The sequence below is a fragment of the Homalodisca vitripennis genome, chromosome X, assembly GCF_021130785.1.
Source record: "Homalodisca vitripennis isolate AUS2020 chromosome X, UT_GWSS_2.1, whole genome shotgun sequence".
Classification (NCBI taxonomy): Eukaryota; Metazoa; Arthropoda; class Insecta; order Hemiptera; family Cicadellidae; genus Homalodisca; species Homalodisca vitripennis.
The window spans coordinates 66558620-66574714 of NC_060215.1; the positions used below are offsets into that span (position 1 = coordinate 66558620).

The window sequence follows — 16095 nt, forward strand, 5'->3', positions numbered from 1 at the left end:
TGGGGTCAGTCTGGCTATTCAGCACATCGCATCAGTCAAACCGGTAAGTGGACAGTTAATATATCTTAAGTATACGTAACATTTAGTTTTGTTTAAAGCCTACTTAAATAGTACTGTTTTAATCTGGGTCCAAGAGAGTTTCGAATTTTGTTTCTTTTCAGTAGAGCCCAACTTATTCTGCTTCAGTCAGACCCCAGTGAGGGACGTAGTGTATCCAGTTTAGTCAGTAGGAGCCTCAGTGCATTCCCGTTTAGCTTAAGCCCCAGTTAGGGCCTCAGTGGTCTCTATTTTATTTTACTTTGAGAAAGGCCCCAAAACTAATTACGTTCAATTTTATCTTATGTTAGGACGGGCTCTGAGTTATACCATTTTAGTTAAGCTCTAGTGAGGCTCCAGCGTCATCGGTTTTAGTTTATATTTGAAAATTAGGGCTGCGAAGAGTTGTGGTGACCAGCACAAACTCTAACTGCTATACTGCTTTAGTGTACAGGAAGGGCCCTTAAGAGTTGTGGTGACCAGTCCGACTCTTATCTTTATTCGGTCTAGCTTATAGGAAGGGCCCGAGGAGTTGTGGTGACTAGCCCAATTCTGATTGTTATTCCAGAGGTGATAGGCTATCTTATTGTATTTTATTTGGTGAGTATGGTATTTCAGGATTCTAGTATGGAACTGTTCTTTTCGTTAGGCCACTACCGAATTTGGGATTTTTTTGGTTTCCTGAGGCTATGATGAGAAGGCACTGATATCTGAATAGTCAGCTGATCTCTTGTATTCTGGGCCTCCAATTAAAGGCAATTAACTTGTGAACCCTGGAACTATCCCAGCACAGTAGACTGAGTTATTCGCGGCAATTCTAAATTCTTGTAGGGAATTTGATCCCTTCACCACAGATTTCCTCACACAATATTGAGTCGAGCTTAGAGGTGTTTTAAGTGGCAAGAACAAGGTTGCAGTATTACAAAAAGAGTGATTCTTTTTCATACATTTTTTTCCCATCACTATGGTTTAGTACATATTTGTTCACCAGTTCTCTGTTCATGCTAAAAGCTAGTATAATACAGAACTAGAACACAGCCATACCAAAACATTCAAGCACTTCTTCAAAAATTTAAATTTTCTAACATCTGATATTTAAGCCAAATTTCCTATTTGTAAGATTAGCAGACATCCTGTAAACAATGATAAAATGACATTGAATACTCAGACAGGGTGGCCACTCAAAATATCTTTTAAAATTCCCGGTTTTCCCTGTCGAAAATTTCCAATTATCTAGTCTATTTTCAAACCAAATAGACAACTGTAGTACTGTATTTAACCCTTACGCCAAGTGCAACTATGACTATTTATTATTACTAGCAGTATTTATAAGAAATGCCACAAAGCTGCAGTGCTCTAGCATTTCGTGCGATATGCGAAAAGTTCGGTGATGATTAATCACTATCACCTATTTTAAGCTCCTTAGCTTTTATCTCTGTGTCTTTCGATGTGTCGACAAAACACTGTGTATACCTAATAAATTTCCTTTCTGTGATGTTTAGAAAATACATGTATCCAATTCGGAAATACAAAGATAACAAATAAATAACAACACAGCGCTACCGTGGGGCAGACTGCAGGCCAGTATTGCGGGTCAGAGGTCTAGCGGTGGAAGAACTTTCGGTACGAGACAATGATTTCACCGGTACACAAGGTCAGTTTAGTACAATCAACAAATAAACCAAATACTTTCATCTAAACTCTACTTATATAATTTATCTTTTGTGGAGGGGGGGGGGAGCCTAAGAATACCACGTTACTTCAAAGGAATTTGCAGATATTCAGGGAAATGAATATATTTAAAATTCTAAATAGTTTTTCCTTTTTAAGTAATAGAAGTGGTAGTTTATAAAATGGTCTTCCAGAATATATTACATTTACGTAAAAATGTATGGATGCATATTTATAGAGAATATATTTATTCAGAACTACGCAAAGTACAGCGTACGGATAAAATACGAATTAGTGATCATCTGTTTACTATCGAGAAGCAAAGTTCGCGCATAGAACCAGCAGACACGCTAGCGTTGAAAAATATTCAAATATTATTTATAGATTACGTTATTCTGTTGCTATATATTTCTAAACAGTTTTATACACAAAGAGCTACAAAAACATGTTTCACCAATCGGTACTTTGAGTTCTGTCAATCATTTTTTTCCACGAATAGACATTGCAGACTCAGTCAGTTAGTATGATTACAGTCAAGGACTACGAAACAATAAGACATAAAGATCCTTATGCACGTTGGACTATTTGGTTTGAACAGTTCGAATCGTCACGTGTGCCTAGAAGTCGTTCCGGTATATAGTTGACTGGAGAACTGACGGGATTTTCAACCATCATCCAACCAATGCCGCTCTGATGACGAAAACTGATGAGCGTAGCTGATTTGATCTACCCTGTCAGTTTATATATCAGTGTTAATAAATCTAACACATTATTTTAGATTCCGATAAAATCCCCATATAATTACTGATAGATAAAATTCCAAAAATATTCTGATTTTCGTGAAACTTAATGGACACAAAACAAAATTATACTCCAGACATTTTTACATATTCCACATCAAAATAATGTACTTGTATATACACCTAACCCCTAAGGGGTAGAAGATAAACATTCCATAACCTTTCCTAAAAGAAAACAAATAGTTAAGCCACTTCATTTTCCTCTACTTTGCTTATTACACTATAAAAACGGAGAAGGCTGATTTTGATAGCACACTCACCGATCTTGCCAGCTAGTTTCTTTAAACCTTTTCTTTTGTCCAAGCTGCTGATACTGATTAAGCTGCCTCCTAAAACACATAATTTTCAACAAATTAAACCCTAATTAATTATACAAACAGAGCATTCCTGAGGAAGGCAAATATCAACATGTTTAAATTTTCTTTTACATCACCTTATCCTCTTCTACTTTAGTACACCAAAGACAACTTACCGTCTTAAGTATATTACATCATGGCCTTATATATTATATTCAGAACACTTAAGTTCCCAAGCCAAAACCAAACTGAAAGATTTAGAATATTTAGATACATGTGTACCATTATTATAGTACATATTTTATATTAATTTGGAGCTAATACTTTATAAATCAAAACAACATTTCGGAAATACTTGATTTATTTCGAATTAAAGTTCACCCAAAAAATTAACAAAGTTTACAAACTTTAGATTTGATTTTCTTCAAAAACTTCTCACAATCGATCAAATCTAATTAAGAGTCTGATCAAAAAAGAAATAAAATTAAAATGAAACTAAAAATGTATACTTCTCCAAAAAGGTTTAAATTAACAAAATAAAATTAAAAGTTCTCTTCTCAAAATATTCAAAAAATGAATATAACACAAAACTTGATATTAACTTTACGACCAAAATTTAATTCACAATACTTCAAAAATTGAATTAATTCTCAGACTCTGAAATATGGGAAATTTTACAAATTTAATCACACAACAGTATAAAAATAAAAGATATTAACTAAACGCTGGTACGGGACTTACTACTTTGAAGACTATGGAGGCTGATAGGAAACTAAAAACGCACTAATGAAAATTAATAACTTGAATTAAATTTACACCCGATAAAAGAATTACTCTATATCCCAAACTATAGGGTTGGAGGTAGAACTACCGCTTCTCTACTCGACGTCAGCACCTTGTCGTTGTGGCTTCAAGATTCGGCCCCCTCTCTCCGGGAACCGGCTCGGAACGTATCACTGTAGTCATCTCGATCAGCTGATGTCTTGTCTCGAACCAACAAACAATGTCCACGCACCGCGTCTAGTTAACAAAAGAGCCTACTTCCTACCACGATTCAGCATAAATAAATACAACTACGGTACACATGGATGAAGTTAGAATATTTAGGTACATGGATGAAGCTACTTTCCATAAATATGATTTATTAACTCCATAGCATACCATAAGTATGTTATGTTATGTCGAGGGGATAAGAGGATGAAGGAATCCTTACATCAGTTTCTGGATTAGGGATTCCTTACTCTCAGGGATGCAGTCACCTAGGACATTGTGCTGGCTGAGAAAAATTCAGTTTGCTGGAGTCACTGTGTATATGTACTGTGCATTTGTTAAGTTATATCACTTACTTTGCTGATCTGGCAGATTTACAGGAGGTCCCAAAAGAAGTACTCAGGGATGAAGACTCACTTGTTATGTAATAGGAGCAAAGTTCTATTTGCAACAAGGATAATTTCTAAGACCACAAATAGTTTGCTACCAAAGATGACATAGAGATCCTCAGCATGTTGATAGCATGAACAGGAAACTGAGTATTCAGGACTGAAAAGTCAAAAGCGTCAAAGAGAATCCACCTTTGTATATCTGGTATAAGACCTAGTACTTCAAGAACTCAAAGCTGTATGTGTAGAGCATGACTGGGCCGTTGACTTGGGCGTGTTTTTTAATCAATACAGTAAGGTAAACTTGACTGCCTCTGCAAAAGTGAAGACATAGATCTTGCCCTCATTAAAAAAACCTTGAATCCAGTGGAAGGGGAATTGTAAACCTGACCAAATAATTACAGTAGACATTGATAACTGTTGTATTTAATGCTCTTAAAAAATTATTACTGCTTAATATTTTCATATTTTAAGAAGTACCTAGAGATTATAAGGGATTTGCAGTGTTCTTTTGTACATGGAAATTTGTTATGATAAAGATCCAGTTGGGCAGTGGAGAGATGAGTGGAAACCTACTGTAAATTCTGTCCACCTTCCTTACGATGCTCATGAAGTTCCACCATCTAAAGACCCCAATTTTTCTGAAGAGAATCAGAAGGCTAACCAATACCTACTTGTAGGCAAAGATTCCATACAATTGAGAACCCTCAAAATGTTGGACATTGAGAACATCAACCTTGGATGAGTCTTTATCGGGTTTTCTCCTATCACATAACTTACAATTAGTAAATCCTGGAAATATCCCAACTTTTAAGAATAAGAAGATAAATTTAACAAGACAAATTCAACTGAAATTCTCTTGGCATCAGCCAAGAGATGGATTGCATGTCTCAATTATACCATTTCCGCTTTTATCACTGCTAAATTAAGGTAGCGGTCAGTGTGAACCAGACCAAATGGACCACTGATTGGAATAAATAATTAGAATTGTTTTGTCTACAGAACCAAAACAGCTTGAGATAAAGCCAAAGTTTAAATACAAAAAAATGTTGTAACCAAAGTTTTAATTTAGTTTAATGTAAACCATACAGTTGTGTTTAGTACTTTTTAGTTATATAAACTTTTAAATTTTCAAAATATAAATGACTTTCTTAGTTATTTTTTGGAACAGTAGGTCCTCAACTATTTGGATAACATTTGGAGTTTCATAATTTGTTCAATAAAGTAACAATGAAAAAGTTTGTTAAAGCTTAATTATTTTTATAGATTTTTTTAATAACCTGTACATTTACAGTAAAATAAATTGAACATTAAAAAAGATTATCTGGGTCAAGAAACGTTTAAAATGAGATACGACACGCCCAGTTTAATCTTTCTACATTCATGATGTCAGGGATGATTCTATTATCCAACATATCCTGATAAATTTCTCCATTAAAATTCCCATCAATAATAAAAGGACCAATAATATTTTGTCCTACAATACCTGCCTACACATTCACCTTTTGCAGATCACAGTATTAGATATGCCTATCAAAATCGACCTCAGATAGTTCACGTACAATTTTTACATTGTAAGGCTGGTATTTGTTACATTTTAATATATTAAACACAGAACTGTTACTTATGCAATGCTCAGTAGTAACTTCTGTAATTGAAGAGTGTGGATCTTCAAAGATAGATTGAAGGACATCAACAGCCATCTCATCATAAGTCATTGTTTTAGGTCTACCTCTGGGTGGACAATCTTTCATACCTCTAAATGCTTCAAAGTGTCAAACTGTGGCATAAACTGCATATTTTGAAATAGGTGGTCTGTTCTGATGGTATGATCCCTGTAGATCGTAGTATCCTCTTATAATCAGTACATGAACTTTCAACTTTAGATGGTGCCATTTTGATTTTGTATTATTTGACTATTTTCTAGACACTGACAAATTTTTAACAAGAATTACTTAAAATAATCAACTACAGGTGAACACACTCAATGAGAACTGTTTGGGAAAGACAATGCAGCTGATAAGGAGGATATCTACATCAATATGTATGAGATGCCTGATAAAGCCAGCTTGACTGTCAAGTCAATATTATTTATTTTTAAATTGTCTAAGTATTTCTTAACTTTGAGATTGAAGTCATTGCTGGCTATCTCATTCTTTTTTTCATGCTTTTTACATGACGATTAACTCAAAAGACAGTTTCATTTAAGGTAATTTTTTGTAAAGGTCTGCATTAAAAATGTTCATAGGTTACATTCTAGACTGTTTTCGAATGTGATGTAAAGTCATTCACAATTTGGAAAATTGTTTTACATATGCTGAGAAGTTTTATAGGTTTCATTATTTTATGTAACACAAGGTATGACAACTAAGTTTTATCAAACAGCTAAAGTTAGTAACTATAAATGGCCGCTGTTTTGGATAGGCTGAACCTTTTGAGATCGGGTTTACGGCGTTGTGTTCTCCTAATAGAGACCTTTAATTTAATGTACAACTCAACCTATGCTCTTATTTACAATTTTCTTCTGACAATTAGTGGACCGTCTCCATATGATGGACAAAATTTATATTTGCTTAAACAAGTAGATTTTTTGTATAATACTTATGTGTAAGTTTCGTTGCTTTATGTGCGATAGTTCAAAAAATAAAATTCCGTTCCCGGACTTTTGTAGACCCTATATAAATTAAATACTATCTAAATGGAATTTATATTTTTAGTTTCATTTACCTTATTTAGAAGCAAATCAAAACTTTAATGAGTGGTATCCTGAAGATTCCTCCACAATATTAATCTACATTTTAGCGTCTCTTTGGGGGTGTTCCACATTCTCTTTATAATATAATTATTACACAACAGTCACCACAGCCCACCAGATTGTGCTGATTACTTAACAATATTCACTGTGAAGTTATACAAGATTCCTACCTAAAGCAGTAGAGAGTTGGCCAAGTGAAGACTTGTGTTTTTCTTTCTTGGACAAATCTGCAAGACTACCAGACTTGACGATAAATGCCACCTTCACTTCTAACTCTCCCCTTTCTTTATTTTTCTCTTTGCCAGGCTTTGATTTCAGTTTATACCACCTGAAATATAAGTACATTCACACAATTGAATAAAATCTAACAAATTACTAAATAGACAAATATGACTATAGAAGCCAAGAATGAAAATTTCACACGTAACCACACATTAAAATACTTTCATGGATATATTTTACACACAATAAAGGAAACATACAAAAACAAAGCTTTGCACAAAAGGCATAAATACATGAATGGTGAACCATGTATTGAGTTCATGGAACCATAACCAGGAATCAGTATGACAGGCTTAAAAATCAGAAAAATTACAAAAAACAACTGGTATAAAACAAAATAAAATGAATATTAATTTTGTGGACTTCACACAGCACTAAAAAGTTACTCTAAAAACTTATTTCCTACTTTTTATGTAAATAAAATAATGATTTAAAAATTCACTCTATCCAGTGATATTGTAAAGGATGTAGATTTACCAGGGCCAAATGTTTATGAATCTGCATTGATAATGCGTTAATATTATTGATTTTCATAAGTTGATTAATGCTTATATATACCGGGTGTCCCACAAAGAGGCTTAAACGTTTGATTTTATATTATTTGCCCATTTATGCACTCAACATTTTCAAACTCAACACAATTCAAAAATAGGTTTTAAAAATATTCTGTGAAAATTTCAGGTCTCTAGCAATTGTTGAAACAATATGGTGGCATATTGTTAAACAAAACTTTTAAACATTTTAAATTAACCCTTTGACCGCTGACGTCCTCATTTGAGGACGTCGGCATGTTGCGTGAGAACCGCCAATATCCTCGTATGAGGACGTTTTGTAGTATCGCTATATATTTGGTATGTATACAGATAGCGATGCCTAGATTGGTGGTTTGACTTCACAAAAGATCAAACTAACAGATATTTTATGTTTATACGTTGGTAACACTGTTTCACAATAGTCACATAACTCAAATACTCAAGTACTGTCCTAAGGGTGCTTTGCTTATGCTAGGTAGTAGGCAAAAATCGTCACAACAAAAACAAGTATTACTTCTTTCAACAGACAGTACGGCCACTGATAAATTAAAATCCGAAAAACGGAAATAAAGTCTTTATAACCAGTAGGCCTAAAATGATCCGCCACTACAACGCCTTCATGGGTGGAGTAGATTCGGCAGACCAAATGCTCTATTAATGAAAGGCTTTTTTTTCTTTTTTTTATGGCAAAAGACACGTTGGTCATCAATGCCCGTCACCTTACGTGACACCTACATATTGATAGTGGTGTCTCTCACCTCACAGAAATTTTTTTTACTGTAAAGGTGCTTACCCTTGATTAAAACACAGAAATTTTTTAACCAAAATTTAAAAGATTGCACTTAGGCGGTGTTAGTTAACACTTTGTACCCTGAGCCCGAGTATAGGTCGGGCCGCGTCGGCAGCGCCTGCTACCGGCGCCCGAGTATAGCTCGTGTCGTGTTATTTAATTGTATTATATAGCTCAGTCATCTTATTTTTGGATTCAAACATTTTGATTATGTTCATTGGTTGTCTAAGTTCGTATTTGTTAGTTTTGAGATCCCTGGGTCACGTTTTAGTAATGAAATACGTATATTTTTCGTCGTACTACAAGCGAATCTACACAGCTGATCGTAGGCGCCGCGGCTGATCGTCGGTACTGTCAGTTTGCTTTGAAGTGTTTCACGTTGTATATTGTGAGACTTAGTGATGTCTTACTAAAAGTTTTCTAGAAATCTTGCCGACAAATACTGAAGCAAATGTTATTATAATGTATTCTAAATGTGAATTTAACTGTTTGTAAATAATCAGAACTTGAGTTTCTTACTGAATGAAGTAAAAGCAAATGCAAGCAATGTGAGGTTATCCGTGTGTTTTGTTTTGTATTTACACTCGCTTTGTTCTTTCTTCTCGACTTTCCGTTGATTTTCTTGTATATTCTTTACTTATTATTTTTGAGCTTAAATAATATTGGTGATGAAATCAAAAGTGATGCAATTCGCGATCTTTTGTTTGACTCCGAGTCGGAAAGTGACGATGATTTTGATACACACCTGGAACCAAATATTGATTTTATGAACGATCTAAAAGAAAATGTGCGAGATCCTGTATTTGAATCAGACCATTGTGCTTTAAAAATTACCACACTAAGGCGAACTACCTGAACTAACAAGCTATATACGTAGCTAAAACTTTTTTTGTATTTTTTACATAACATTCAATATTATGTTATAATTTTATTTTGAAAATAAACTTTATATTTGTATACATTAAAAAAAGTATGTATCTCTATCTTTAAAAAGATATATAGTATGAGTTTATAACATAATTACTGTAATAACACAGAATTTTTTAAAAGCATCATAAAACCCCAGGGAGCCACACCGAAACATGTATTAAGGGCCCAGGGTACAAAGTGTTAACACTTTGGCTAACAAGCGACTCACTGTATGATAATACAAAAGTCATGACAAGAGACATAGCTACTAAGTAGCGAATGTGTTATGAGCCTTAAAACTAAATAACAACTCAGGGGTGAACTGTAAAAGAGCTCACCCTTGACTAAAACTAGCGGTTAAAACACGTTTACTAAAACTAATCAGGTACTATAGGACTCATATTCTGGACATTAATTTGGTGCTCTCCAGAAAACCAAAGAGCTTTGTTAAAACATCTTCTTTGTCACCAAGCAACTCATCTAACCGGCCTGGCAAACAATGTGCTCTCCTCTGCCCGGCGTAGAGGCGGCAGTCTATGAACACGTCGCTGACTTTTAACGCCATTTTACACTCCGCACACTGCGGTGGATCACCACGACTCATTAGTAAACTGTGAGAGAGGCGAGTGTGTCCGATACGGAGTCAATACAGTACAACTTCCTCTCTACGGTTAGTGCGGTAAGCAGTCAACCAAGGCTTTACTGTTTATTTAATCTGCCGAAGTTTGTTATTGGCCACTTGATCCCACGATATATTCCACTGATGTTGTAGTCGTGACTTTACAATCAGCTTTAGATTGGACGCGACTGATCGCCTAGTACATGGAGTCAGAGAGATTGCCTCCTTTGCTGCCCTATCTGCGATCTCGTTACCAGGTATTCCGGTATGTCCAGGTACCCATAGTAACGTAATTGCGATACCCCGCGACATCATCACAATAACAAGACAATATAAATTTAATAGTAAATTTGCATGCATGTAAATATTGTTTGGAAATAAAATTATGATTCAATTCAATTCATCTCGCTCAAAGCGAAGTGGATCTTACGAACCAGGACATGTTTGGAGTACATGTTCTTGATAGCCAGAAGACCGCTTAACGAGTCCGAGCACATTACCATCCTATTTGTTCTTGGGCATACAATATTTAATGATTTCAAGATAGCAGTTAGTTCTGCTGTGTATATTGAAGATTCAGGAGTAAGGCAGAATTTGTACTCTCTATTGGAAGTGACAAAGGCACAACCCGTTCCTGCCTCACTCTTTGAGCCATCCGTGTAGATGACATCGCAGGGTGAAAAGGATGACAAAATTTCTCTGCAGGCGCTTGTGGACAACAGTGATGCATCTTGCTTGTCCAACTGTAATAATGACAGTATTACATTGGGAGTTCTGACTGTCCATGGTGGCCTATCCATCTCGTGACATACTTCAACATCAATCGCTCTCATGTCCACTTCTGCGAGGTGTAACAGGATTCTAATACCAAAGCGTGCGGGGGCATTAGGTTTATTGTGGTACAAGGGAGCAAGCGATGTGTCTAGGACTACCTCGAAGGCCGGATTTTCTGGCCTTGATTTTAAACTAAAAAAATAGTTCATAGCCAATTGAATACGTCTGAAAGATAGGGATGGCTCACCACTCTCAGCTAACAGACTGACAACGGGGCTGGAACGAAAAGCTCCAGTAGCCAATCTGATAGCAGAGTGATGGATTGAGTCCAACATTTTAAGGGCTGTTGGCTTGGCAGAAGAATAAACCTGTGATCCATAATCAATACAAGGTCGAATATATGCCTTGTAAAACTGAAGCATGCATTTTCTATCTGCACCCCACTTCGTTCCGCTTAAAGCTCTCATCACATTAAGTCTCTTTAGGCATTTCGCCTTAAGTTCTTTAATGTGCAGAACCCACGTCAGTCTGTAATCAAACCACAACCCCAGGAATTTCACACAGCGACTCGCTGGGATTATAATTCTATTTATCCTAATAGTTGGATCAGCGATGTTCCTCAGTCGAGAAAAAGTAATACATTTAGTCTTTGAAGAAGAAAAAGAAAAGCCGGTTTGGTTGCTCCAATCTTCAAGATGGTGGATGGTGAGCTGAAGGTACCTCTCTGCAGTAGCCAGCCTCCTGGCAGGACAAACACAGCAAAGTCATCTACGAATAGAGAGCATCTGACAGGAGCTCTGACGCAGGAAGTGATGCTGTTTATGGCCACAGCAAAGAGAGTACAGCTAAGGACACTCCCTTGAGGTATACCGTTCTCAAGAATTTTGGTGTCATCCATAAAACCTTTAATAAAATATAACGTATTACCACCGATGCCCCAATTTGAAAGGGTGTTTATACGCCAAGCTGTATCATACGCTTTTGTTATATCGAAAAACAGAGCAACAAGTTGCCTCCGTTCAAGGAAAGCATTCAGGATTGACGACTCTAGGCATACTAGGTGGTCTAGAGTTGAACGGCCTTGACGGAAGCCACATTGCTGTGGAGACAGGAGATTATTGTGTTCTAGGAACCATACCAGTCTACGATTTACCATCTGCTCCAGTATCTTACAAAGACAACTGGTAAGCGAAATAGGCCTGTAGCTAGTAGGGGAGAACTTGTCTTGGCCAGGTTTGTATAATGGTACAACGTAAGAGTTACGCCATGAACTTGGAAAGCTGCGTTCTTGAAAAATTCTATTGAAAAGGGACAAGAGGCATGCTTTAACCTCTACAGGAAGGTTTCTCAACATGGCGTAGCGGATGTCGTCAGCACCGGGAGCTGAGTTTATAATGGGAGAAATAGCAGATTCTAGTTCGTCAAGGGAAAACAATAGATTTAAGGGATTTATATAGTTATTGTCATTTATGGGCTGTGCTTCATGTTGTACTTTATTTCGCTGGAACAAAGGACCGTAGGATGCCGTCCTCAACACGTTGGAAATGGACGAGGCCAAAGCGTTTGCCACATCTTTCGGCTCGGTTAATATGATGTCCTTCACCCTTAAGCCAAGAATAGGCAGAGGTGGCTGTTTTCCGCAAACTGCCTTTAGTCTCCTCCATACCAGAGATAAAGGGGTGGTACGGTTAATTGAAGAAGTAAATTCCTTCCACGAATTTCGTCGACATCTTTTAAATATGAGACAAACTTTAGCTCTGGCAAAGACGAAATCGTGCAAGGTTTTCCTCGGGCGGAGATCTATTAAATATCCGCAAGGCTTTCCTGCGCTCCCGAAGCAACATCCCACACTCCAAGGTACGTTTCTTCTTTTGATGATTCCTATTGTTTTTGGAATACTTTCCAGAGCGGCACTTGATATGGCAACAGTTATATTGTTGACGGCGGAGTCAAAGTCAAAGTCAAAGTCAAAGTCAAAGTGTTTATTTGTCAATTAACAATTAACATTGCATGACAATGGTCAATAATTTACAATAATAATAAAAACAAAAGATAAAATAACTAAACATCTTATTTGTACATTAGATAATCTCTTACAGAGTAAAACTCTCCATCAATCAAAAAACACTTAAGTCTTTTTCTAAATTTGCTAACAACAGTTTCTGCTTTTATTTCCAGTGGGAGACTATTAAATAATTTGATTGCTGAAAAATATAACTGGTTTTCAAAAAATGAGGTACGGTGTTTTGGTACAGGTATACAGATGGAGTTTCTTAAGTTGTAATGAGTAGGAGAATCAGAGGTAAAAATGTGCATATTTTTCTTAAAGAAGGTTAAGGTTTCGAGTATGTATAGGCTTGGGAATGTAAGAATTTTGTTTGATCGGAAAAAACCCCTGCATGATTGACTTCTTGCCAGCCCTAATACAATCCTTAGAGATTTCTTCTGCAAACGAAAGATGTATAGGGTCTTTGTGTTTTCAGAGCCCCATATTGGAAGTCCATAAGCAAGATGTGGGTAAATGCACCCATAATAGCCAGCCAGAAGAATTTCAGTACTAGAAAAACTGGAGAGTCTACGTAATAAAAATATGCCGCTGCATAATTTCCCACACACCTTGTCCATGTGAAGGTGAAAGTTCAGGCTTGAGTCCAAAATCACACCCAAGAAGTTTGTAAATTGTGACGAGTTAATAACGGAATCGCCTAAAATAATGGATGAACTTCCACTATCACCATTCATGGGTGCTCTAATATTAAAATCCAGGAATGTCGTCTTTGCAGTGTTCACAGTAAGGTGATTTTCTTCCATCCATTGAAGAAGACAGCTGCCTTGTACAAAAATATCATATTCCAGGTTTTCCCTATTTTTATGTGACATATTGAAAGATGTGTCGTCAGCAAATAAGCACAGATTTCCTCCGCCCACACTAGATGAGATGTCATTAACAAATAATAGGAATAAGACTGGGCCAAGGACAGAGCCTTGGGGTACCCCTGACTTCACTGTTTTCACAGAGGATACTCGATGACTCAAGCAACCAGAGTGGTCAACAAAGGGAATTTCAACTACCTGGCTACGCCCCATCAAATATGAAGACACCCAGTCAAATGCGGCACCCCTAATTCCAAGGTTTTGTAGTTTGCATAACAAGAGCCCATGATTGACAACATCGAACGCTTTTCGGAGATCCAAGAAAACACCAAACGAATGCTGACGTTCATCCAAGGCAATAGAAACATGATTGATGAAGTCAAAAACGGCATCAAGTGTCGAGAAGCCACGTCTGAAGCCAAATTGCTTTTCAAAAATGACATTATTATGCGATAAAAACGACAGTAAACGAACAAGATACAGCTTTTCCAAGACTTTTGAAAACGTTGATAGGATAGATATGGGCCTATAGTTTTTCGAAGTCATATGGGCTTCCCTTTTTCAGTAGTGGTTTAACTATTGCTTGCTTTAGAATACATGGAAATACACCACTTTCGAAGGTAGCATTCGCAATGTGGGCCAAAGGCCAAGCCAGCTGCTCAGCAACATCCTTCAGAAGGCTAGAAGACATCCCATCAGCCCCTGAGGTGTGGCCGGGCTTTAAGGATTTTACTACTGCGATTACTTCCCGAACATCTGTTGGCCACAGGAAAAGTGAAGGTACAACTGTCCGCATCGCATGACACACTCGTTGTGGGTCATCAACATTCCAAGAACCGCCTCCAAGACGTTCGCCCATCTGGGTGAAGAAAGAATTAAACTGACACGAGATAACAGTCGGATCGACCACTAAGGAACCACTTTCATTCTTAATGGAGTAACAGGTAAAATCCTTAGACTTTTTGTTGGGCTGAATGTCCTTAATGATGTTCCAAACGGCCCTGTTTTTGTTCTTGGCCTTTGTGATGTGTTTATAAACCAACCCAGCCTTAGCAGAGCGAACTCTAGTCCGAAACTGTTTCTTAAGATCACGGTAAGATTTTCGCAAGGGATGTCCAGAACCAAGGTGTTTCGTCAGAGAATACTTAGTGATCACCTTCTCTTGGAGCTGAAGCAAATCTTTATTGAAAACCACCTTCGTAAAAGATTTGGTTTTCTGGTATTTTACCTTCTTTATAGGAGCAATCAAATTAAAATAATATGAAAAAGTAGATAGGAAAAGTGAGAACTTGGAGTTCACATCTTGTGCACTAAGAACATTAGCCCACATTTCATTTGCCAACAAGTGTCTTAAAACATGGATGCTGTTATCTGAAATTTGACGTTTGAGTTTGAACTTAGGAGTATTTATCATAGGAGACACATTAACCTTGAGATCACCAACCTGAGCATGGTGGTCCGATACTGCCGTTATGACAACTTGAGTGACCAGCTCACTTGGATTGATGTTCGTAAAGATGTTGTCAATTAGTGACGTAGACCCATTAAACTCCCTGGTATACGATTTTACTGTATCTCTAAGCCCAAAAGAAGTAATGAGATGAGACAGTTGTCTGGCAGTTTCATTATCAGAACACATGTCAATATTAAAATCACCAGCAATAAGAACCCTTACGCCAGATTTCAAAATAGAACTAAGACAATCAGATAAGAATTAAAGAACAATTCAATGTTACTGAAATCTGAATGTGGAGGTCTGTAAACAGAGATAACTAAATATTGAGAACCGCTTAAATCCACTGAAACACTGGCCAGCTCACAAGAACCCTCCTTGCAAAATCTCGAAACGTCAACAGCATGACAATGCCTCAGACCCTCGTGAACCAAGATGCACACGCCACCTCGCCCCTTAACGGACCGACAATAACTGGACACGACCCTAAACCCAGACAAAACAAAAATATTCATCTCTGATTCTCTCAGAAAGTGTTCTGAGAAACATAGGATTTGAGGCGAGAGCAGATCCACCATAACCTCAATCTGGGCCAGTTTAGGCATAATACCCTGGACATTTTGATGTACCAGCCTAAGAGTGTCTAGGTGATCGCCTTCATCACCCCGTACGACCCGTTTCCCGAAGAAGCTATTGAACGCACAGGAGAGGGCTCACGGGAAATCTCTGGTGAAGGATCACGGGGAAACCCAGTAGTGGGCCCACAGGAAGGCACAAAAGGATTAGGAGCGACAGGGAAGGGCTGCAGGGCATTGCTAGAGAGGATGGGAGCCACCGAATCGGAAAGTGAGCGTTTAGAAGTAGATTTTAGTAACGTGGAGAGCATAATGTGGCCCAATTCAAAGTTGCCACTCCTATTTAGGT

At 37.2% G+C, this 16095-nt stretch overlaps 1 protein-coding gene across 4 annotated transcripts in view; it reads right to left on the reverse strand.

Moving 5' to 3' along the window:
- The window catches only part of LOC124369107 (rab11 family-interacting protein 1), a 74233-nt gene that overhangs the window by 29510 nt on the left and 28628 nt on the right, over positions 1–16095 (reverse strand). For all 4 annotated transcript variants that reach the window (XM_046826859.1, XM_046826857.1, XM_046826856.1 and 1 more), the window contains 2 exons: positions 7108–7265; positions 2768–2836 (listed from right to left, as the gene is read on the reverse strand). In XM_046826859.1, the coding sequence (XP_046682815.1) occupies positions 2768–2836; positions 7108–7265 (227 nt within the window). The remainder of the gene's footprint in view (positions 1–2767; positions 2837–7107; positions 7266–16095) is intronic.